At 36.8% G+C, this 25590-nt stretch overlaps 1 protein-coding gene across 12 annotated transcripts in view; it reads left to right on the top strand.

Annotated features, from left to right (window-relative positions):
- The window catches only part of PDE4D (phosphodiesterase 4D), a 1113076-nt gene that overhangs the window by 680833 nt on the left and 406653 nt on the right, over positions 1-25590 (top strand). For 2 of the 12 annotated variants that reach the window (XM_059916417.1, XM_059916414.1), the window contains exon 1: positions 19964-20106. The exons of the other annotated variants lie outside the window; for them this stretch is intronic. In XM_059916417.1, coding sequence (XP_059772400.1) covers positions 19979-20106 — 128 coding nt within the window. In that variant the 5' untranslated portion in view covers positions 19964-19978. Of the gene's footprint in view, positions 1-19963; positions 20107-25590 lie in introns of those variants that run through there. 12 annotated transcript variants of the gene reach the window in all.

Genomic DNA, 25590 nt, shown 5'->3' with positions numbered 1-25590 from the left:
CACAGAAACGAAGACCCAACACAGCCAAAAATAAATAAATAAATAAATAAATAAAAAATTAAAAAAAAAAAAAGTATAGTTACATGATCAGCCATCTTTCACACCTGTCAAGCAGGGCCTCTCAACCTCTCAACCTGGAATTAGGGACCAGAGATGACATGTGGGTGGGAGGTGGAGGGTAGTAACAGATTCCCCTGGGGAAAGATATTTTTATTTTTTATTATCATTATTTTTGTTCCCAAACTACAACAACTCTCCCTTTGCTCTCTGTGTTGGCACAGGGGGAAAAAAAACAAACACATTTGAGGATCCCCACTGTAAAGATTATTCTTTGAATTGTGCCTGCAGTTACTTCCGTTGTAAATTTCCGTGGATTATTGTTATAACGATACCGGGAATGATACCCTGGCGTGCTGAAAATTCAAGGAACTTCATTCCCCATTCAGCCAAGCACTACTTACTAGGCAAGTGCCTGAGGCACTTGGGAGAACAGAGCCCAGAGAAGAGAGAAAGGAACTAGGAAAAACCTTCCCCTCAGTGTAGCTGACGGGGTGCTGAAGCGTAGCATAGAGACGCTTGCTCAAATGGCAGCAGAAGATCTTATTAGCGTTTATTGTCAAAAACATCAGGACAAACTAGAGAAGGTACCATTTTATTTTGCCAAATGCCTTTGCCTTTACCAACTCAGACTCCCTTTTGTCAGCCCACCTTGTATAAAGAAAGTAAAAATATCTGCCCACTATCTACCCCTGACAACTGTGAGCTTATTCTTCGTTTCAGTCCGTTGAGACTAGCTATGCTGAGGTGACAAACCACTCTGATATTTCAGTGGCTACAACCACAGTTTTATTTCTTGCTCTTGTTACGTATTCTTAGCTGGTCGACGTTGCTCTGTTCCTTACCCTTTTCATTAAGGAACAGGCCACCCGGAGCCCATTCTGAGACCAGCCCCTCCTGAGATGGCAGAAAAGATGGGGAGGGGCTTCCCTGGTGGCGCAGTGGTTAAGAATCGGCCTGCCAATGCAGGGGACACGGGTTCGAGCCCCGGTCCGGGAAGATCCCACATGCCACGGAGCAACTAAGCCCGTGCACCACAACTACTGAGCCTGCACTCTAGAGACCGCGAGCCACAGCTACTGAACCTGCGTGCCACAACTACTGAAACCTGTGCGCCTAGAGCCCGTGCTCTGCAACAAAGAGAAGCCACCGCAATGAGAAGCCCATGCACTGCAACGAAGAGTAGCCCCCACTCGCCGCAACTAGAGAAAGCGTGGACGCAGCAACGAAGATCCAACGATGCCAAAAATAAATAAATTAATTAAAAAAAGAAAAGAAAAGAAAAGATTGGGAGATGGCAGGGCCATATAGTAATGGCTTTAAAAGCTCAGAAATGCCACCGATCTCTTCCACTCACAAGCCATGGGCCAAAGTAAGTCACAGGGTCAAGCTTGGCATCGAGGGGCAGGAAGTATAACCCTTACACAGGAGTGGGTTTGGAAAGTCAGTAAATATTTTGGCAATAACGTAATATATCACATTCTTGCAAGTTAACTGTAAAATCTACTTAAAGTTTTAACATATATCCTGTGTCCTGCCCCTCATGCTATCTCTAATGTTACTTTCTCGTGGTAACAAATTACTATTCTTTTTCTTCTTACAAATGCTTACAAACTCACACAGTCCAGTAGCACTTAACACACTTGTGCTTGGTTTCCTTGTCTCTCTCCTTTACTCTACTGTGGGCCTTTGAGAGCGGGAGTAATCTGTGAGTCCTTGGTGTGTGGTTGTCACATAAGAGAAACCCTAATAAGCATTTAGTGACTGCTAATGAATTAATAGATAAATGAGGGAGCGTTTGCCTTGCCTTCTCCATCTTCACACCTCACTCCCTTCCAACAAGCAATCTTGTAAAATGAATAGAGATCACAGTGGAATCTTGAGGAATGGCTAGGCATTCGCTAGATGGAAAAGCGTGAGGAGGCAAATCCAGGGAAAGAGAAGTTGATAGATTCAGTTGCAGTCTTGTTGAGTGAAGGTAAAATTCTCAGATTTTGCATCCTGAATGTAAGAATCCGTACAACATCAAGCTTGGTCACTGCCAAGTCTGATGTATCCCATAGCAGTGGTGTAATAAACTGCCAGTGTAGGGCCCAGTCTGACAAGTCTGACCCTTATTAGATTCCCCCGCCCACCAAAATCTTTAATTCACCTGCACAGATGATGCAAAGTCATTGAAGGAATGTATAAATCAGTAATTATTTTTCAGGACTTCTGATGTGACATTTTATTAACTGCTTACTTATTAATTAAAATCTGCCCTACCATAAAGTCTAAATATAGCATAACATCTGACATTGACTCTGGAAATTACGCAGATTTTGCTTTACTATTTTAAAAACATATATGAAGAGAAAAAAGGGAGATGGATTGACAAGAACATACTAGCATTTATACTTTGACCAAATAGAGATTGAGACTTCCTAAATGATTCCTGTGGGAAGCTATCCACTTCTTCTAAGGATGTTGCCATTATTCAAATGTTTTGGGGATTCTCCTTTGGAACCTTCCTTCAGAGTCTGTGCTACACTGATTTTTAAATTCATTGATGACAAATCTCCATCTGCTGAAGGCGGGTCTGATTCTATGAACCTGCCAAAAGTCCTTTGGCATTAAGTCTTGATGATTAAAGTGGATGATCCAGTTAGCTAATGCTATTTGGGTCAAATGGGAAGTGACTATGAAATCGAGAAGCAGTTTTCTTATACACGCTGGGAGTTGCTGGTAATGATAATTCCCAAAGCATTATGCCAAAAATGTCCTCAGCCCTCGTAGCGTTCATTCATTCAGCAAGCAAGCTCTATTTATTCACTGAAATAAGTCATTTAGGAAATACTAATTTGAATTTGCGTATGGTGTACGTGTTTGAAAAATCACTCTCACTACTTTATAGGCAGTTGACTTAGTAATTACTTAAAATGAATATAAATAGAATGATAGATTATGATATCCATATAATATTTACATACATAAAGGATTATATATAACATGTATATACCACATATATATGTAGCACAATGAGCAAATTATTCTTTTTTATTGAAGTATAGTTGGCTTAGAATATTACATTAATTTCAAGTGTACAACATAGTGAATTGTTTATGCATTATGCATCATACAGAGTTATTTCAATATCATTGACTATATTCCATGTGCTGTACATTACATCCCTGTGACTTGTTTATTTTATAAGTTATTCTTTTACAGTTCTTTTCAATTTTTAAAAATCCACATTATGCTTTTAAGCAAATGCATTTGTTATATCAGAAATATCAAACTGAAAAATAATACTAGGTAAATTACTTAATTATTGGGGATTCTATTTTTAAACTAATGGGCTTCCTTTATACCTAGTCAACACTCAGCTGCATATTACCACATGGGATAGTTAGTGACAAAAAGCTACTTTAAAATATACATTCTGTGCTATGTATCATACTTTCTCTTCTTTAACATTTCTAGCAATTGCAAATAAATTATATTGTGAGGCAGAGGGAGATACATTTTTCTAAAGTGATGTATGTCGTCTTTCCACAAATATGTAAATAAATAAATATACACACATATATAAGCAAGATAAATAGTATAATTCCAAAACTATGAAATTTTCTGCTAATCAATCTGAAGCACTTGAGTAAACAAATGGGACCTAATTAAACTTAAAAGCTTTTGCACAGCAAAGGAAATCATAAGCAAAATGAAAAGACAACCCACAGAATGGGAGAAAATATTTGCAGACCAAGCAACTGACAAGTGATTAAACTCCAAAATATATAAACAGCTCATGCAGCTCAATATCAAAAAAACAACCCAATCAAAAAATGGGCAGAAGATCTAAATAGACATTTCTCCAAAGAAGACATATAGATGGCCAAGAGGCACACGAAAAGTTGCTCAACATCACTAATTATTAGAGAAATGCAAATCAAAACTGCAATGAGGTATCACCTCACACAGTTCAGAATGGCCATCATCAAAAAATCTACAAACAATAAATACTGGAGAGGGTGTGGAGAAAAGGGAACCCTCCTACACTGTTGGTGGGAATGTAAATTGGTATAGCTACTATGAAGAACACTATGGACATTTCTTAAAAAACTAGAAATAGAGCTACCATATGATCCAGCAATCCCACTCCTGGGCATATATCTAGAGAAAAACATAATTTGAAAAGATACATCTACCCCAGTGTTCATTGCAGCACTATTTGCAATATCCAGGACATGGAAGCAACCTAAATGTCCATCAATGGAGGAATGGATAAAGAAGATGTGGTACATATATACAATGGAATATTACTCAGCCATAAAAAAGAATGAAATAATGCCATTTGCAGCGACATAGATGGACCTTGAGATTGTCATATTGAGTGAAGTAAGTCAGACAGAGAAAGACAAATATCATATGATATCACTTACATGTGGAATGTAAAAAAAATGGTACAAATGATCCTATTTACAAAATAGAAATAGAGTCACAGATGTAGAAAACAAACTTATAGTTACCAAGGGGGAAAGGGGTGGGGAGGGATAAATTGGGAGATTGGGATTGACATATACACACTACTGTATATAAAATGGATAACTAATAAGAACCTACTGGAACCTACACAGGGAACTTTACTCATTGCTCTGTAATGACCTATATGGGAAAAGAATCTAAAAAAGAGTGGTGATATATATATATATAAAATATATTACATATATATAAATATATATAACATATATATAAAATACATATATAACATATATATATAATATATATATAACATAACTGTTTCACTTTGCTGTACAGCAGAAACTAACACAACATAGTAAATCAACTATACTCCAATAAAAATTACTTAAAAAAGACTGGAGTGAATCTATGCCTATGTGTTGTTTGAAAGTATTTGAAAAGTTACAATTTGTTCATTGTATTATTTTGCCTACATGATCTCAAATAATTTTGACTAAATCAATTGGTATTATTGAGGTCATGTAGATAGTCTTCTTAAATTTTCATTAAATAATTGACTGTCTTTACAATTTCACACAATTGCATCAGGAATCTATATATTCAGGCAGTTTAGTCTGCAATTTAATGGCATGTAAATGTTGAGAACAAAATTATTAGAAACTTCAGACACGTCACCATAAACCAGAACTGCAATACATGTCAGTCCCTTTGAGAAAGTATTTGCAGGCATAAACTCGATATGTTTCTCGAGTACATGAAAAATGTGCTATTGAATGATTCTTCCTTCACAAAAATTGACTATATTGATCTTGGTTTAAATATAGGTCTGTATTGGTAAACAAAAGCATTTTTTCACAGTACTGTAGTAAGTTGCTGTTACATACTAATGAGGCAATTCCAGAGCTACTGTGAAGCTTTGTAAAGAGTTGAAAATAGTTCCTGGAAATGGTAAATCACGTTAGGAAGACCAGTACTTACTTTAGCTGAGTGCTAATGTTTTGATTAGAATTTGACCAGTTTATAGCAGATTTCCTTCTTTCCCAGCTCAAAGTTTCATTTGAAATGTCTTCAGGTCAAAAACTTACAGAAGCTAGGAGGAATGTATCTGAACTAGGTAGCTTGGCTGGGAATTGTGTCAAAATGAAGAATACCTGCGCCATGTAAAGGAGGTAGCTGATACTCTGCTTTAGTTTTAATTCAACGTGTAGGAAGAGAGGGCTTCCGTGTTCTAGACCTTATAACTTTTCAAAAGAAGTCCAAATCTCAACTTTAGTGTAGACATTTCCCGTGTGCTTTAAATGCTGGATCAAAAGAAAATAAATTAACAGTGTATTGGTCAAACTCAGGTCTGTTAGCCGTGTGTGGTCCAAGCATGACCAATTCACCTACTCCTACTCCATCCTACATCTCTTTCCTGCCCACAGTGTTTCCTTTCGTTTCTCTTACATAGAATTGTAAATTTTATACTCCAGTTTGTCCACAGCTACGAGCAAGGCCAAAGGTCTATAGCCAAGCCTTGGATTTGTTTCTGATATCTTTAGAAAACCCCCAGAAGGATTCTTCTGTTTTTCTCACCATGTTCTAAGGATAAATGGCCCAAAACAAAAAGACACAGTACTCCAGGTATTGTGAGCCTTTAAGAATCCAGGTCACTTGCTAAAATTGAAGTATGTTCTGTACGAACAGGATGTCATGAAAGAAAGGTATTAGAGTTTGGGATTAGGTACTGTCTTACTTGATCTCAACTAGTTTAATTCTTAGTGACTTGCTAAGAAAGATTGCTTCTTCAATGTTACCCTGCTGTATCACCGAAGAAACCACGCATATTTTCTCATTTCTCTCTTGCTTTTTCTTTTCTTTCTTTCTTTCTTTTTCTTTTTTTCTTACCTCCCCAGGCTAAATCCTGGGATTTTTTTCCCCCATTACCTGTTTTCTGTCATCTTTGTGTCCAGAAGGTCAAGTGAAAGAAAGGGGTACTTCTCAGTTGAATCGGGTTACCTCTTAGAACATCTGAGGGCAAAAACATAAGCAAGGGTTCAATGCCAAATGTATTCACTCAGCTAGTACACATTTGTGGTTTAAAAAGCACACTTCATTGAATAATTTAAAATATGTTTGTACCGTCTGCTCTCTTGGGGATTAACATTGTTCATGATGGCAAAATAATCACATGTTAAATGAATTCTAGATACTGCATTCTATCATTCATAATAGCAATAATACTGGTAATTCAGATGACCTAGCCTTTTCTTTGTCCATGTAATTAAGATGACCTAGCCTTTTCTTTCTCCACGTAATTACAGCGTTGATTTTCCCATATGGGAAAGAACAACTAAGTACATGCTTTTTCCTAAATGGAACATGCAGTTCAGGAATTCTGTCATTTCTTTTATGGAAATAAAAGAAGTACAAACATACGCCATCTTTGAAGGTAACGTTATGTAAGTGCTTGGGAATAATATCTGCTGTCTTTATCTACTGTTTTGTGTAAATTCATAAGAAAAATGATGATTGTCATATGCATATTTTAGAAACTATGCAATCAGTTTTATCCAGGGATTCTGTTGTCTGTCTAGAATGATATAGGGCAAGAGTCTCTGTGTAGACTGAATGAGTTTACTTCAGGGTGGAAATTGATTTTTTTTTTCCCCCTGAGCTCTTAACATTTCATGTTTGAGCCTCAGTACGGACTGTCTCATACTGACTGCAAATTTATCCAGGTGTTTGAGCCTTTTTTTTTCCCAAAAATGTTGTAAGCTTTGTAAGGGTAGGGGCCATTTGGTTCTCCTTTTGTGTCTCTCAAAGTTTCCCACTCTGCTGGGCTTTTCCAAGGGCAAAATAAGTGATGAGTAAATGATTGATTTTTTAATGCTATAAAATAGGGAGAAAGGTTAAAAGAAAAAGAAAAAGTTGATTCTGGTAGCACATGTTCAAGATATTTGGGTCAATGATTTCTTTTACTCACACCTAATTCAGGTGTATAAACTGTCTGTCCTTAGCTTGGGCTCTTCCTATGTGAACCTCTATGACAGTAGAATATGGATGGAAGGGCCCCTGAGGACATTTCAAAAGTCTTCCAAACAAATATCCTGTGCTTAATAGCCATCTATTGTCAGATAACCTTCCCAAGTTACTGCATTCTATTCCCCGTGATTCTCTTTAAAACCAAATCTTATTTCCTAAGAGAGGATGGAATGCAGTAGGCATCATTATTCTTTGCAGAAGGTCTCCAAGTCATGTCATTAAATCACCCTTGTCTTCTCATCTCTAAGCAAAATGGTACCAGTTTATTTAAACATTCTTTCTTAGTCCCAGTATATATTCTCCTACGAAAGTTCTGCGAGTATCACTCTTCAAGCTGAGTGAGGTCTCTCATTTGATCAAGGAGTCTACAAAAGGCAGATTGAGTTCAAAGACCCTGATGTTGCAATCCTTTTTGTCATCCCATTTGACCTTCTTGCTTTTGTCCTGAGCTGTTAACTTGCTGATTTGTCACTAAATTATCATGTTATGTATACTTGGTATTGGCGAACCAGAATTTCATTCCCCTTTTGTGTTCACTATTTGGTGTTCCCCACAAGTTACACTGCCTTGGTCTCCATTAAATTGTTTTTTCATGTTACAAAGTCAACTTAATATCTGAATGATCTTCCAAGATACTGCGTATTATTTCTTTTACTTCTGTCTCACAAAGCTTTCAGTCTGATTGATAAAAATATCTAGTCCCAAAGCCCATCGTTATCATTTGCATTTGCCAATTCACATAGAATTAGTCATAGTCTCACTCTCACTTGTGTGGTAAATCAGACAAGTGCTGTAGAAATAGTGTATTTTTTTTTTGTAAGGCATATGAAAAGGTCTCTTGTGGTATAACTGTAGATACAATGGATATGTGGGCTGGATGAAAATGCAGTTAAATAGATTTTTTTACTAGTTGAACAACGTAGATGAAGAGGACTGAATAACAAATAGAAGATTATTTATGCAATCAAATGTACAGAAAAATGGACTTGAAAGTGACAGGGAACACACTGGAATGCAGTCAGGATCAACAGTTATTTATGTTTGCTAATAAAAATGACTGCAATTTCAAGTTCACAATTAATCTGAATTGGATTATGGAATCCTAAGGAAGATAGTACATTGATTAAGAGTATGGGGAGATTTCTGTCCTAAGCCTCATGTATATAATATTTATTTTTTATTTTAGTTTTTTATTGAAGTATAGTTGATTTACATTTAAGGTGTACAGCAAAGTGATTCAGTTTTTTATATATATATATATATATATATATATATATATATACTTTTTCTGATTCTTTTCCATTATAGGTTATTACAAGATACTGAATATAGTTCCCTGTGCTATACAGTAGGTTCTTGTTGTTTATCTATTTTATATATAGTAGTGTGTATCTGTTAATCCCAAATTCCTAATTTATCCCTCTCTCACCTTTCCCCTTTGGTAACCATAAGTTTTTTTTCTATGTCTGGGAGTCTACTTCTGTTTAATAAATAAGTTCATTTGTATCACTTTTTTTAGTTTCCACATATAAGTGATATCATATTCTATTTGCCTTTCTCTGTCTGACTTACTTCACTTAGTATGATAATCTACAGGTCTATCCATGTTGCTGCAAATGGCATTATTTCATTCTTTTTTATGGCTGAGTAATATTCCACTGTATATATGTACCACATCTTCTTTATCCATTCATCTGTTGATGGACATTTAGGTTGCTTCCATGTCTTGCCTATTGTGAATAGTGTTGCTATGAGCATTGGGGTGCATGTATCTTTTCAAATTAGAGTTTTTATAATGAACAGAGAAATGCAGATGATCGTCTCTCTCTGCCCCATAATAGTCATATCACACCTGGAGTGTTGTTTAATTTTGGATACAACAGTTTAAGAGGAATCAACAAGCAAGAATAAGTCCAGAAGTCTGTTGCCAGGATGGTGAAGCATCTGGAAATTATGACATATTTGGAACAATCAAAAGATCTGAAACTGTAGCCTAGAAAAGGGAGAGGGTGAAAAGAAAGTTCTCTTCGCAGGGTTGTCATAATAAAAAAGAATCGGGTTTGATTTTGAATGACTCCAGAGCTAGGATCAAGAGATAGTACATGTCGAAAGGTGAACTTTAGCTTGGTACAAAGAACTTTACAAAATCTGGATCTGCTCAAAGCAGAGATGCTGCCCCGTGAAGCAGGGTGATTCTTATCCCAGGAGGGGCCTGAGCAGGACCAGATACTTGCTTCTCCCTAGAGAGTGTTCATGCATTAGGAGAAGAATACATTTCTAATTGCTTCTAATAAATCTTCCAATTATGATAACTTATTACATAAAAAGTTCTTAGCAGAGTGCCTTTCATAGACTCCTTGATCAAATACTCAGGAGATATTAGCTGTAATTGTTATTGGTAGTGACTAATCCATGACTTTGTAACTGATTATTTGTCTCAAGGGAACAAGTAAAGGGAAGGTGTCTCTGTTTAAAATTTTAGCCAGCTTCTGTTGCTAAATAATTAAGGTACTTAACAAGGGCCTATGCTACTTGTAACTGATTTACTCTTAATTTATTACCACTTTATGTTTTCTGTAATTGCCTTTACATCCTATGTTACCTGGATTTGGGATTAATTTATCACATTTAACAGGAAAATTTTAAGCAGTTGCTAAATCACAGTTCCTTATATTAAATTGTCTAGTGACTAACAATAGCAAATAGTCCATCAACAAAGGATTAAGTCATGACAGAAAAACATGGATCTCTTCCATTAATTAAAAGGAATATTTCAGTTTAGGGACTTTTAGAATCTTAATAACAATTATGTTCTGTCACGTTAGCTGCATTGGATTTTTTCTCGGGTGATGTATTTATCTTTCAGGATTGCAGGTAATATTTATTGAAGGCATTAATTCATTCACCCACTTATTCATTCAATAAATATTGTACCAAACACTGCCCAGGTCTGCATCTGCCTCCTCACCTCTGTATAGTCTCCATTTCCCTTTATCTCCACAGGAGTCAGGCACCACAGGAAAACTAGCCCCTGCACATCCCCACATCCCCCAGAGTCTACCACCAAGGGCTCCACGGCAGTGAGGCAATCCCCCTCCTTACCCCATTCCTGAACTTCTTGTATCCCTTCCCTGCTGCATTTTTCTTTCTATCACTTATCACCTCTCTTATATATTTTGCTTAGTTATATGTCCATCTACCTACTTCTAGTGGAATGTTAGTTCCATGAAAGCAGACACATTTGTCTGTTTTGTTTGCTCCTGGATTCCCAACACCTAGAATAGTAACTTGACAAATATTTGCTGAATGAAGGATTAAAACTTAAGTGCCCTGGAAACTGATACTAGAAAGGTGTCATTAATCCTCCAGGGTTACCTAACCCATTTTTGGCAGCGCAGGGCTGTGAACCAAAGTCCCTTGGCTCCAAAACAGCATCCTCATTCTTGATCTCTCCCTCATTTACAAATAACTCCTGAATTTTGCTGAATGAACCCAGGAATCTAGAGGTATTTGACAATGGCAAAGATATTTCACTGCTGTATGGATTTGTACAGGGGGATAACTTTTGTATCATCTAAATTTAGGAAAACATCCAGGTCAATACTTACCTGCCTAATCCCTTGCTATGCAGATCACTCCTTTACATTTTGTTTCTTCTCTGAATTTACTCAGTTTGATTAACTCTATCCTGAGTTTTTCTATTATCCATTATTGTTTCTTGGGTCATTGATGTAGACCCTAGAAGAAGCGGGGTACAGTGATAGATTTGGAGAAGCAATTATGGGTAAGACTCAGTCTTTGCCTTTGAGTTGCTTTCAAGCTAGTGGCTGAGACAGCCTTGTATATTTGCAGTTCCAGAGTCAGATGATAGCCAGATAATTTAAAATCCAAACAATGATACTTTTGAGAGTAAAAGGGGACACTATTTAATAATCATACTGGGACAATAGCTAGTTTAAAAAGTTAATGAATATAAAATATGAGTTCAAGTCCTTTTTAACAAATATTTACTGAACACCTACAACACATAGACCGATGTACTAGGCTCTGTGGATAACTCAAAGGTGAATATGCATGTATCTGCCCACCTTGTGGTTTGTAATCCACTTGAGGAGAGAGACCATTAACAACTCAATACAGGGAAGTAAACGATGGCATAAGCTGAATATAAACTTGATGTGATGCTAGCCAACCACAAGGTTTCAAATAGGATCAACTGATGTGGCAACTTTTCATTTCTATCTCACTGTATGGTCGTTTGAAGTGAGTCCTGCTGTGATGCACGAATTGGACATCAAATGGATTTATGACTTCTTTTCCTAGAAAAGAGTTACAGCATTCACTTCTTTTGTGTATATATAGATGATGTTCAACTCGTGCTGGCTGACTGGCTGGCTGGTTGGCTGGCTAACTGGCTGAGGTAGAAGAATGAGCTGATATATTTTTTTAAAAAGTCATCTAGCAACCAAATATAGAACAATCTTTGCCAAAGACACCTCCTTTGTGCTTGACCAACTAGTTGACAGAGTAAGAACCTGCAGCAAGATTATTTTTCATCTTCAGATTTTATAATGATAGAAGACATTTGGTTATTGGAAAATAAGCTTAGAAGTGTTTTAATTCTTTCCACTGCTTCCTACTGTTGGAAATTCTTTTGCAGCTGAATACTGGCAACAGTTTGTCTTGGCAAGTAAACAGTGCTGTTTAAGGACGAAAGTGTAGGAAGTTAGTAGAGGACATCTGTTGAAGAAGTCATGTTGTCAAAGCCCATTATGTATATTAAACTCATTTGTTTCCATTTTCATACATTCTAAAGCAAAATGTCACTCCATTTAACATTCAGTTTATAAAGCGCTTGGAGACATAAATTGTGTGGGCCTACCTGAGACTTCAGTGAATGAGCATCATTTTATTCAGTTGATTTTATTGCTCATTTAACTCAGACTAAACTTTGGATATATAATAGGTTTGTTGAGATAAGATTATCAGTAGTCATGGGCCTTTGTTAGGTGTGAAAACTGAAACCAACAGAATTTCCTGTCCCAGTTAAATGATACTGGGTTCAGGCTACTTTCCCATCCCTGTGTTAAAGAAAACTGAGAACAAGCAAAAACAACTTAGCTGCTTGCTTCCCTGACTTCTTCTTATAGGGTACTCTTAAGACCCTGTCCGAGTGGTCTTCTCCCTTACTGCAGTAGGTTTAATTAACTTTATGTGATTGACAGGTTTCTGCTGGGATTTTGAGAAAGTGACAGTTAACAGATACCATAAAATTTTAAGAGAAATTCATCAGATGAATAAAATTTTCTAAGAAGATGAGAAGCTCTGGTTCATTTATTCCAAACTTGCCTTCTTATAAAATGAAGCAGTTGATTAATTTAAAGAAAAGTTATCCTCGCTATAAGGTTAGGCCTGCTGACTACGCTGACTGATTTATGGGGCTTTATGTTTTTTAAGTTCTACAAGGCATGCCATTGAGTCTCTCATCAGTTTTCACAATCTGTGGAATTGAGTCATGCTAATAATTTTCCCAAGAGGCTAATTTATAAGTCAGAATGTTAACACTACCTCTTACAACTGAAGATATGACTGGTCTAAGGACACCAATTCCACATGACACCCATTTTCTAGGTAACTCTAATCAAGAAGCCAAATTCTAGATCAGAAAGTTGTTTGTGAATATCAATCAGATTAAGGGGCTTCTTAAGGAGACAGCTGACTCTTTCATTTTTCACTGTATTTTACTTCATAAATTATTCTTTAAGGATTTTTTCATGTGACTAACAAACAAGTTATCTATTTTTAGAATACTCAATGCCTTTGTTACTATGAATGAATTCATTTTTTTCCAACCTCAGCATGACCAATGCCCCCTCTATTTGCATCTATAATAATCCTATTGTCCCCCTTCATTTTAGCATATTTTACAACATATTTTAGCTAAAGTTTACAGATTCATTTTTATTGAAATATGTTCCCTAATAAGGAAGCCCCTTGACTGCATAAGTTTTTGAAAACAGTTCTATGGTCTGTGAATCTCATCTTATTAGCTTTGGTCCCAAAGGATACCCAGATTTTAGGGCCTCCCTTATCTATAGGAACTATATTTTCTTTATGTTCTCTACTCAAGTCAGAGCAATTTTTTGTTAGTTCTACAACTGTACCTGAAGACATGCCAAAGATGCTACAGACACCAAGTGCAAAAAAAAGAAAAGTCATCAATATTTCTATTATTATTTGCTATGTAATTTGCTAATTGATCACAATCAATAATTTCTCTCTAGTTGATGGAATCCAGATTTTGACATTTTAATAAAATTTCACTTGTTAAAATAGTACTTATTAAAATAGTAACACAAGAGACATTCTAAAATGCTTAGATAATATAGGTAGGGGAAAAGAAGAAAATTAAAATCATCTATTTCTTCCCATCCATGTATATTTTTATATTCTGATATATATTCTTTTTGTTCTCTTGTTTTTCAATATATATTTTTCCTTTGTTAAAAACAATATCATACTCTTATACTGTTTTATAACCTAGTTTTTGACTGTCAATATTTTATGAATTCTTCTCCATGTCATTAAGTATTATTTCAGAAACATAATTCCCACAATGTCACCATAGGTTCCCATGGAGGGTGCCACATACTCTACCGATTTCTTATTCACAACTCGGAGCAAACATTAGCATAATAAAAACCCTGACTACTCCTGCTCCTCCAAAACCACCTATCTAACTTTGTTTAATGGAGAATTTCCCAAATGCATGTGGCTATGGAATTCATCTGTTTGTCTGTGTTTATGTGTTTAGGATGCCTATAAACATATCTTAGTGTAATCTGAGAAAAGGTTTTCAACACAATCATTTTAATGGGTTCATGATATTCGTACTGATTGGATATTCCATTTTTTTTCAAGCATTTGGACATTAACGATATTTACATCCTTTTACTTATTTGGGAAACACTGTGATGACCTTCATGGTAGTTTAATATTCATATGGACTTGTGGTGTTTCCTTCTGTTTGAAACCATTGTGTACAAGACTGTGTGAACTGTCCTATGTGGAGTGTTTCAGAAGCAGATTATCAGAAAAGCTAATGCTTGATAGAAGAAGACTGATAAATTAATTAATTTGAAATTTGCCGGTTGTATTCTCAAAACATAGAGCGTGACTAAATAAAGGCATAATCCCGTGATTAATCAGGTGGTTGAACAACTACTTGGATAATTTTTACTTACTGAACTGAAACTGTCGGCCCAGGCAGACACATCTCCATCACCCCCCAGCTAAAACCCATGTATATTTCTCATTAGCTGTGAAGAGACTTTGTCCTCACATTATAGTGGGTGCTCTTTGGAAAATATTTCTGTTTGATAAAATACAGTGACTAGCTCGACTACTAATGTATTTTAGTAGTTAATAATTTTATTATTATTCTGGAGGAGTTACTGAGAACGAAGGATTCAGGAGAAAGTTAAGCAAGTCTTTGGGACATCCAGTGCCTTACAATTTCAGCGGCCTTATTTGACAAGCAAGTATGGTTCGACGTGCTCAAGTTGCAAGTCAAATAAGGCAGAATGTCTGCCCTCAAGAAACCCGAGTGCCACGGGGAGAGTTATAAATGTTTGAAGAGCTGTGAAACAATGCGCTAGAATCATAGGTGGGTGGGAAAAATAGATGAGCGGCATCTCAATAAAACTGAGAAATGGAGACCATGTTTTGGAAGAGATGACACTTCAAAGGAGTCAGCCAGCCAGAGAAGGGAGAGAAAAGTCTGCTGGTCAGAGGGCTTCTCATCTTTGAAGACCCAGTGGCGTGAAAGAGCCAGCCTTCCCAGGACATTACCAGGATTACTCATGGCAGATACAGGAGAGGACATCAGAGTAACATCAGAGGGGATCTCTGTGCTAAGCTTTGGATCTTAACTTTTGAACTTTATCACTAAAGAAATGGGGAGTCATTCAATGACTATAAGCAAAAGAATCACATGTTCAGATTCCCATTTTCAAGTGACCCACATGACATGCAAGTGAAAGATGGAATTAAGGTGAAAAAGACTGGAGATATTAACCCTAGGTAAAAGATGAAAAAAATGGAAAATTATTTAATTAATTAAGGAAAACAGAATCTGCCGAGAGGAGTAACATAGTCTGATTTTGGGAGCCAGATTAACTGATTAACTGATGCCTGACTCTGATTCCACCACCTAACACTCTGTTTGACCTGGGGCATCTATCTCAATCCCTCTATGCCTTGTTTTTCTACAAAATGAGCATAATGCTAGTGCCCAATTCATAGAATTTTTTAAAGATTAAAAGAGCTAATTCCTACCAATAAGTGTCTAGCACATAGAAATTGCCTGATCAAGGTTAGCTATCATCTATTGTTACTATTATTACCATTGCTAATCTAATATAATTATAATTATAATTATATAATATTATTATGTTATAATAATATAATATTATTATGTTATAATAATATATTATTTAATGTAATATATTATTTAACATTATTTATGTCTTCAGGATTCATGGCCTGATTAGAAGTGATTGTCGTGATTGGCTGAATGGTGAGAGGGCCAGAGAAAACAGGAAGAAATGTGTTTTGGGGGGGTAGGGAAAAAGAATTGATGTGAATTACATTATAAATGCTGGAACGAGGTAGCTGTGGGACTTCCAAATGGAATTTTCTTGTGAGCAGAAAGGTATGCACTCTGGAAGAAGATGTGGGATTGTTTTAGCACGTCATGGGCATTTGACGCCACTGGATTGGCTGCATTCACTGGAAAATACGTAGGTCAGAAAGTGAGAAAAGCTTGGACAGCTGAAGGTGGGTTTGAACCCCAGAAGCATTGCTTGCCAGTCTGGGTGTGATAGAGAACACAGGGTCTGGGAGGGAGTCCTTCTAAACCACAAGTAAGGGAAAATGATTCAGCTGATTCTTGTGCTCTGATAGGGTTGTAAACAGATGATTTCCTGGTGTCCTGAAAGAATTCCTTCAGCTTAGCAAATTGCCAAACCCAGGCCAGGGTAGAGCTAACAGCTGAAAGAATCGTCTTTAATAAATAGTGGAATTATTAGAAGAAAAGTGCTCTTGCCTCAAACTGTTACTTGCTAGCAATTGCTTTTAATTGCTGTTAAGAACATTACCAGCGTTGAATTTCTAGTATACCGAAAAAATAAAAATGGTTTTCTAGATACCCTAGTGTGATTTCTGCCCTTGTTTTAGAGTCATGGGGTTGATGAGTGAGATTTATGCTAGATTTCCATGCTCGTCTGCCATGGGCAGTATGCAAAAACAAACAAAATGTAAATAGATAAGCCTGGCCATTCCTTGGTGACATTTGAGCCCTATTTTATAAAATTAAGTTCTCCAGTGTGTTTGTATTTTCCGTAATATAGAGTCCCAAGCCACCTCTACCAAGCCTCAGAGAAATGGAATTGTGGAAGATAGGAAGGTTTGATTTTGCCTCCGAGGCCACCCCTGCTAATTGGCCATCATTCCCACAGATTCTAAATTCTTGGCAGGTTGGATTTAAGATGTAATCCCTTCTCATCTCAATTTAAGTACAAGTAATCCCCAGGAAACCCTGCCAGGCTCATGGTAAATCATTGCCGAGGACAAGCAAAAACCTAGGGGCAGGACAGGAATAAAGATGCAGACGTAGAGAATGGACTTGAGGACACAGGGAGGGGGAAGGGTAAGCTGGGACGAAGTGAGAGAGTGGCATGGACTTATATATACACTACCAAATGTAAAATAGATAGCTAGTGGGAAGCAGCCGCATAGCACAGGGAGATCAGCTCGGTGCTTTGTGACCACCTAGAGGGGTGGGATAGGGAGAGTGGGAGGGAGACGCAAGAGGGAGGAGATATGGGGATATATGTATATGTATAGGTGATTCACTTTGTTATAAAGCAGAAACTAACACACCATTGTAAACCAATTATACTCCAACAAAGATGTTTAAAAAAAAAAAAATGCCCCTGCTAAGAAAATCAAGGAATTTCACCTATCTATCAGTGGCTGTATATTTCCTCCCATGGAGGTTTATGACTTACCCTTCGGTTTTTTATTTCCACCTCTTTTAGGAAATTCTTATTGGAAGCAGATCTTATTCTCGAGTACTGGACAAAGACTCCTAAATCAGCTTACAGATAAAAATATTGTGCATTTGTTCTTAGGGCTCTAAGATGGGGCAGTAGGTCCAAAGGGCCTCTTAAATTTGAAAACTATAAATTATACACAGTTGTACCTCACAATTAGTTGGTAATCATTAGGCACTACCTCCATGTTGTAAAATTATATGTTTCCCCAATTACGAAATATTATTAAGGAAAATATACCAAAGAGTAGAAACATAGCAGGAACTCCGTCCATATTTTACCTCCCCTTCATTATGCAAATTAAGCAAAAAATTCCTTGCTACCTCTACTTTGCTTGGGTGTGTTCTCTCATGTTGATGAGGTGCCAGACTTCTGCCTGGTACAGCTCAGTTCAGGTAGGTTGCCCTTTCCTTCATAGGCACCTTAATAACAGTTTCATTTTTGCAAGGAACCGTATGCAATCACTGGGCATTTTGGAGAGCTGGCGACCTTATTTTTCTGCTATAAAGAAACAGATTTGAATGTCAGTAGAGGGTGTTGTCGAGAGTACGGGCAAATAGACCTCTTCCGACATTTTAGGAGTATGGACTGCCATAGGCTATTAAAGGGAAAACTGCACAGGATTTGGGATCTAGCAACCCACTTTCAGAAATAAAAGCACCAACCAGTAAGAATATATTAACAGATGTGTTTATTGTGTATAGAAGCCCATTCATGCTACGGAGTCTTATGTGACTATTAAAAAGAACACACTGGATTTCTATGCATTGCCTGAAAAATTATCCATGATTTATTTCAAGTACAAAGGTACTTGTAGAAGATTATGTATAGTATAATCCCACTTTATAGAAGCAGGATGGAGAAGCCCTGTATATGTGTCAGTGTGTGTGTGTATATGTATTATAGTGTGTGCATGTATGTATATGTCTGTATGTATATTGATAGATTGATAGAATTAGCGTAAAGAAAATGGGTGAGATTAATGCGTAGGAAAAGACAATAAGGGTTTTATTTGTATGCCTTTGTATCATTTGACATGTTAAAATGACCATGTGTCATTTTGTAATAAAAAGGTACAAAAAGGAGAATCATTAGATAGGAAATGCTTATTGTCAAATGGGAAATTATCTTCCCTTTCGAACTAAAAAAATTCTGAATTTAAATGGTGTTATTTAAATCCAAACAGTGTTTGAATTTGGCCACTACAGAATAAAATATAGCTTTCTCTCGGCATACTTTGTTTGCCCAGGTCCCAGGACTCTTAAATAAGTAGGTTGTGTTTATTCAAATCCTGGATAAGAAATTGTTTTTCAAACATAAAAATTACCCTGCACAGTACTCTGAACTCCTATCTTCAGACTACACACAAGGGCCGCAGTGGTTTTGTTGCTGTAACACTAGGAAATGAGGTGAGGACTAGTAAAAACTGTGGGCTCATGAAAGCTGTAACTTTTCTCTGAGATGCTGCAGCCGTAGGTAGAATTTTGGAATGATTTACACTTTGTCCAGTTTGTCTTTCGTTGTTATGAAAAGTTAACTTCCAATTAGTAAAGAATTTCCTATCAGTTTTTCTATAGGTCTTCATCCGATGAGCAGCTAGAGGTTCCTCCTGAGAGAATATTTCTAATAAGAAAAAAAATCAGTTTCAAAGTCCAAGTTAGTATACAAAGGGCTTTGCTGACAATTTTTATGTTCCCGAGAGGCTAGTTCAGTTCTATTGTGAACAGTAATTTATGAATGAGAACCCACAATTTTTGACCAGCAAATTGGAAAACCACCATAATCATTTCCATGTGCCCATCTCATTTTCTAAGGCTCTATAATCAGTTTAGCAAGCAGTTTTCCCCCTTTGAAAACATAACAAATACTTGATTATTTCCTCCCTACCAGAGGCATGTTTGGTGTATAGGTAAATAACTGATTTCCCAACCACTGTTACATTAGGTGGATGTTCTTTTAGACATCAGACATTTTTTATGGATTAAACCTTGCTACCTAGTCAAGAGATCTGGTTTGAGTGGAAATAGGTTTTTGTGGCGCTCTACAGAATTTCTACCTCATCTACTCAGCCAATAATTGGTCAGAGCACTGACTCTGGTTAGAAATAAGCAACAAGCTTCCCGTATCCATGAAAAGAAAACAAGAGAGCGCGTGTAGCCTCCGAGAAACACGCATTTACTCTTGAAGCAAAGCAGCACCCGGCGACCAGAGAGCAGCATATGTCTGAAATCCATTCTCTGACATCTGACAGGTTCTTTCCAGCATTCCCAGGAATGCTGGTCTGACTACTAAGATTTGTTTTTACTTCCTGCCTTTTGGATAAAATGAGTTTGCCAACCAGCTGTGAGTTCCTAACACTGGGGAAGGTGGCTAGGTTCCGAAGCTCTGCTTTTGTTCATGGATCGCCTTACGCAACCAACAAGCCCATTGACATTAAGCCACAGAGGAGACGGTAACTGCTTTCCTTTCTCCTAGTTGTTTGTCTGTAAAAACGTGTTTTGTTACCCTTTGGTAGCTGCTTTGGAGATCTGCTGAGCTGGGAGGGTCAGGGTGAGAAGTTAGTTTTAAAATTCAGCATACTGGATAGTTAGAAAAAAATTAACCAAAGAGGAAATCTGGAAAATATTCTTGGCTTAGTTCGTTAGCAAAAGCTGATCCGGTTTCAGGGTCTGTAGGTTTTAAGAATTTGAGAGATTGCTAGTGCTTGTACTACCTTCAGAATCATCCATGATGAATATTTGAAAGAGGATTTGGCCAACTAATGGATATATTTATTAAGATCTCTTATTTCCAGATACCCAGTATCTCATAATATACGTATAACGTTCCTTAATGCCAAAGTGCAATAAATATGTTAAAATTCTATAAAAAGCATTCATTTTCATGGAGGCCAGAATAGGGTTAGATATTTCTCCTCTGAAGAAGATGTCGTTTCTAAGTCAGTGTTCCAGAATTCTGTGAACTCACAGTCTCCACAGCCCGCCCCCCCTCCCCCGCTACACACACACACTACCCAGGCAAACTCACTTTGTATAATTAAGAATTTCAAAGTTGAGCCCAGTGTTTTCATAACAAGAAAAGAGGGTGCGCAGTAAGGAAAGCCTTTCTATCCTCTAGGCTTTTTATTGCAGTGTCAGAATAGGGATGATATGTTTGACTAATGGGTCCAAAAAAGTCATCCATCAATTTAGGTTTTATACAGTCATTTTATTCAGTTTTTTCAGAATGAACTTCAGAAACTTTTTACAATGATATTCTGTTCTCTGTGAAAATGCCAGTTCTCCATAATTTTATGAATTCTTGAAATCAAAATCCAAAATTCTAAAAGCAACATAATTTACTGGAAGACTATCATTATCATCTTATGCTTCTACTTTTCCTTTTCTAATTACACGTGCATAAACTCACACATAAAGCATACATTTTGCCAGATATGACCTTATTTGTAAACATAAAGGAACATTCAGACATTTAAGTGATTTTTTTCTAAAAGTTTCCAAACTTCAGAAATGCCTTAGGGTTAGTTTTTCAACTGTAAAAAAAAGAAAAATTGGTGTGATGGGAATGAACTTTTTTTTTTAAAGTAGATTATATATTGTTCAAGAGAATTTTATCCATAGCTCTTTCATAAAGGTAAAATCAGAACTTTGAACTGTGATTTAATTCATTCAATACCCACATGCACACACACATGTATATGTGCATATATAAAATTATTGAAATGATAATAAATCAGCTGTCAAGCTTTAAGTAATTTTAATAGATTATTGAATATTCTATTTTACTTGGCTAGGTAAAAATATTGTTAAACACATATAGAACTGAGAACCTTTAGTCCTATATATACATTAAAATATATCCTTGATTCCATCTTTGGCGGTTCACTGGAAGACGAAGAAAGCTTATGATAAAAAAAAATAGGAGAACATCTGAATTAAAATAAAAACTACAGATGTCCGAAGCATTATAAATTATACTTAAATTGCCAAACTTCAGGTGATCGGGAAACATATGGAACTGATTATGCTAATTATTCTGAGAAAGTTGAATAATTATCCATTTAAACCTATTTGGAAATGCCACAGAGAAAAAATTTTAATGCTGTAAAAAATTAATTACATTTTTTAGAGAGAGATTTCAGGAAGAAGTATGACTCAAAGATATAAGAATGACACCATCAGATCTTTACTAATTTACTGTGGCATAAAGTCATGCCCAATTATAGGGCAACTTTGGTTATACCTCCCTGAGAACTATCCATCAGTCATCAAGATTATATTAACTTATAATAAAATATATGCAGAGGAACTGTAGTATTTTAAAATATTTTCCTAAACTTACAGTAATACTATTTATGAAGCAAAAATAATAGTAATGCCATGGTGCAACCACTTTGGAAAGCATTTTGGTCTTAATCTTTTTTTTGTTGTTTTTTTACAGCAGGTTCTTATTAGTCATCAATTTTATAATTTTATCCACATCAGTGTATACATGTCAATCCCAATCGCCCAATTCATCACACCACCACCACCACCACCACCCCTGCCGCTTTCCCCCCTTGGTGTCCATACGGTTTTTCTCTACATCTGTGCCTCAATTTCTGCCCTGCAAACCGGTTCATCTGTACCATTTTTCTAGGTTCCACATATATGTGTTAATATACGATATTTGTTTTTCTCTTTCTGACTTACTTCACTCTGTATGACAGTCTCTAGATCCATCCAGGTCTTAACAAATGACCCAAGTTGATTAGTTTTTCAACTGTAAAAAAAAAAAAAAAAAAAAAAAAAAAAAATTGGTGTGATCGGAATGAACTTTTAAAAATTTTTGTGAGCGGAAATATTCGATTCTCTTCTACAAGTACCACGGCTCTTCCTGTCGACCTCTAACACCATTTGAATTTATAACAGGCTGGCAACAACTAGCAACTATGTCCAAGTACATTTAGGAGAATGTGTCCTGAGACCCCTACACAGCTCAGTGTTTATCAGTCACCCAAATCCCTTCTGTAATCAGGGGTGCGACACCACAAAGGCACACAAGTTGCCAAATTGTTAATGTATAGTCATGAAAATGTAAAATTCTTCCATAATAGAAAATGTTGCATCTTGAAAGCCTAGTTGAAATGGATATGCCATACAGATAGATAGGATTATTGCCTATAATTTGACTTTGACAAAGTTAGGTAATTTTTACTAATATCTCATTCATTGAGAAAGACATAGTGGTTATGGCATTGGCTTGAAACCAGTTAAAGAGGGTTCGATTCCTTACTTTTTTATTTTAAATTTACAGAAGTAGGCTCTTCAAATGTGGCAATGCTATGTCCCTATTCACATTACCTTACTTTTTTCTCCACTTAAAAGTAATCAACTTTCTGTGTAAGTCAGTGGAATCATGTGTTTATGTAAGCTGATGAATATATGCATGTAGTGTGGGCTCTTAGCATACTGTATTATACTCAGGCAATTTCAGACTTACCTCCAATCAGTTTTTACATCGGGCATCACAGCATATTTTGCAAGCAAATATTCTTGCAAGGCGTTTGGCAATTACCAGTATTTTGTAGTATAGACCTCAAATTTGTAAAAATATCAGGTCCAGCTTGTCCTTTAGTACAATACATTGCTTATATATAGCAAGTAAATGGCCTTTTGTTTAAAAGATGTGTAGTCATTAAGTCATTATATCTAGAGCTTATATCCCATAGAAGTATAACTATGGGAACAAATTTGTAATGATGATGGTTGAAGGGGGTGGATGAATGGATGAAGGAAGATCCAAATCGTAGACAATGTCTTTTTATTCTGTAAATCATTTTTTAAAGTTGTAAATTTCCTTTATTTGAACTTCTTTTTATCTGCTGAGAAAACAATACATCTGGAACTGTGGTAGCTCTTTGTCCTAGATGCACTGAACTTGACCCCAAATTAAATGGTGAAGTTCCAGGATGCTTGCTGGGACTCATCTAAGATTTGTCTAAAACAGCATGTTTAAGTTTATTTTCATGTAGTTACAGTTGTGCTCTTTGGCAGAAAGGATATTGTTTTGATAATTACTAAGAGGGAGGGAAGGAAGGAGGGAGGAAGCAAGGAAAACATCTAAAGAAGAGGAGCTGTATGTTGATGTTTTAACCTAGTCAATGAAGAGTAATATTGAGGTGGTAAAAGAGATCTGGCTTTTCACTAAATGGAGAGAATAAAGTAGGAAATCTAATCAAATATGCAAAATATAGCTCCGACTTCCCTGGTGGTGCAGTGGTTAAGAATCCGCCTGCAATGCAGGGGACACGGGTTCGAGCCCTGGTCCAGGAAGATCCCACATGCCGTGGAGCAGCTAAGCCCGTGCGCCACAACTACTGAGCCTGTGCTCTAGAGCCCGCATGCCACAACTACTGAAGCCCACGCGCCTAGAGCCCGTGCTCTGCAACAAAAAGAAGCCACCGCAGTGAGAAGCCCACGCACCGCAATGAAGAGTAGCCCCCGCTCACTGCAACTAGAGAAAGCCCATGCACAGCAATGAAGACCCAATGCAACCAAAAATAAATAAATAAAAATAAAACAAAATATAGCTCAATTTGAATCCAAATATATCCTTATAAAATAATGACTTCTTGAAAGAACAGCATGTTGTCTTAGAACACAGGGGAAATAATTTGCATATTGAAAATTAGCAGTATTGGAAGCGTGACCACATGGTCATTTGATAGTTCTGAATTCTTGTTTCAAAAGCAGCAATGAAGAGATTAACAAAGCAGCTAACAGTCCTAAATCTTAATTAATCTCAATGTTGAAGAGAATGACAGTCCTATCATCTGTGATCCTTATAATTTTCTATATTCATGATTTTTAAAAATTTTCCCTTTAATATTTTGTAGCCTCCACAAGCTCTAGGACTCTGTGTTTACTCTTGCAAGAAAAATAACTTCCTTTAAATGTTATAACACTTTGAAGTCTCAATTTTAATCCATAGAGAAAAAAGTAACCAGATTTAATCTGGTTCTTCTACTCCGTCCTCACCCAATCAGGCTGCAGGGTTTTTGAGTGTGTGGATCACGTCTTGCTCATTGTTCCATCCTTGGTGCCCAGAATAGAGGCAGGCACAGATCAGACAATAAATGCTTGTTTAATAAATCATGAGAAAGTGACGTTACCCATCTTGGCATAGGTGTATATATCACTTCTCTGGGTGCCACCATATGGAGTCTTTGGGAAGGCTTTTGCCTCTGCTGTTCTCCTGGATCAGCTGAGTTCCCTTCCTCATTTCCCTATAGAATCTGCATACAGCACTGATTGACACCAGACCCCTGGCTTAAGTGGTTGGGATCATGGCTTTTGTTTTTATCAGGTCAGCAAAGCGTATGTATTTTTTTTTTTTTTTTTGCTTCATCAAATATAACCATATAGTAAAAAGGAAAAGAAACAGTCACCGTGAGAGGGGACAGAGGAAAGTTCCTAGAGGAAAAAGATATTGCAACTGTCAGAAATGTGATAGAAGCACAAAAGTTTATAAAATCAGTTACAAAAATTGCGAACTGTAAGCCCTAGTTTTGTTTGTCCTGCAATAATGTAAAACTCAGAAAAACATTTTTTTTATCAAAATAGAAAACAAAAATTGGGAGTAGCGAAAGAGGCGGGTCAGGACTCACCAGCACCCTAAGGTACAGAAAGCACCTGTGCTCCTGGGCAGTACTTCTCACAACCCAGCACAGGTCTGCATCTCTTCCCGGCACCTCTGGGGGCTCACACATCTCAGCGACTCTGCCCCGTGTCTCTGGCTGGCGGGGCTCTGTCCTGTGCCCTGCTCTGAGGTCCCTCTTGCTTCCCACCTTCTTCTCTCATCCCCTCTAGCCTGTCCTCCTAAATCCTATAGGTATGCTTATTGTCCCTATAATCTCTGGGATCAGGAAAAAGCGCAGCACAAGAGAGCCAGAAAA

This window comes from Balaenoptera ricei, chromosome 3 (genome assembly GCF_028023285.1).
Source record: "Balaenoptera ricei isolate mBalRic1 chromosome 3, mBalRic1.hap2, whole genome shotgun sequence".
In the NCBI taxonomy this organism is placed as follows: Eukaryota; Metazoa; Chordata; class Mammalia; order Artiodactyla; family Balaenopteridae; genus Balaenoptera; species Balaenoptera ricei.
This window is presented reverse-complemented; position numbering and strand designations above follow the sequence as displayed.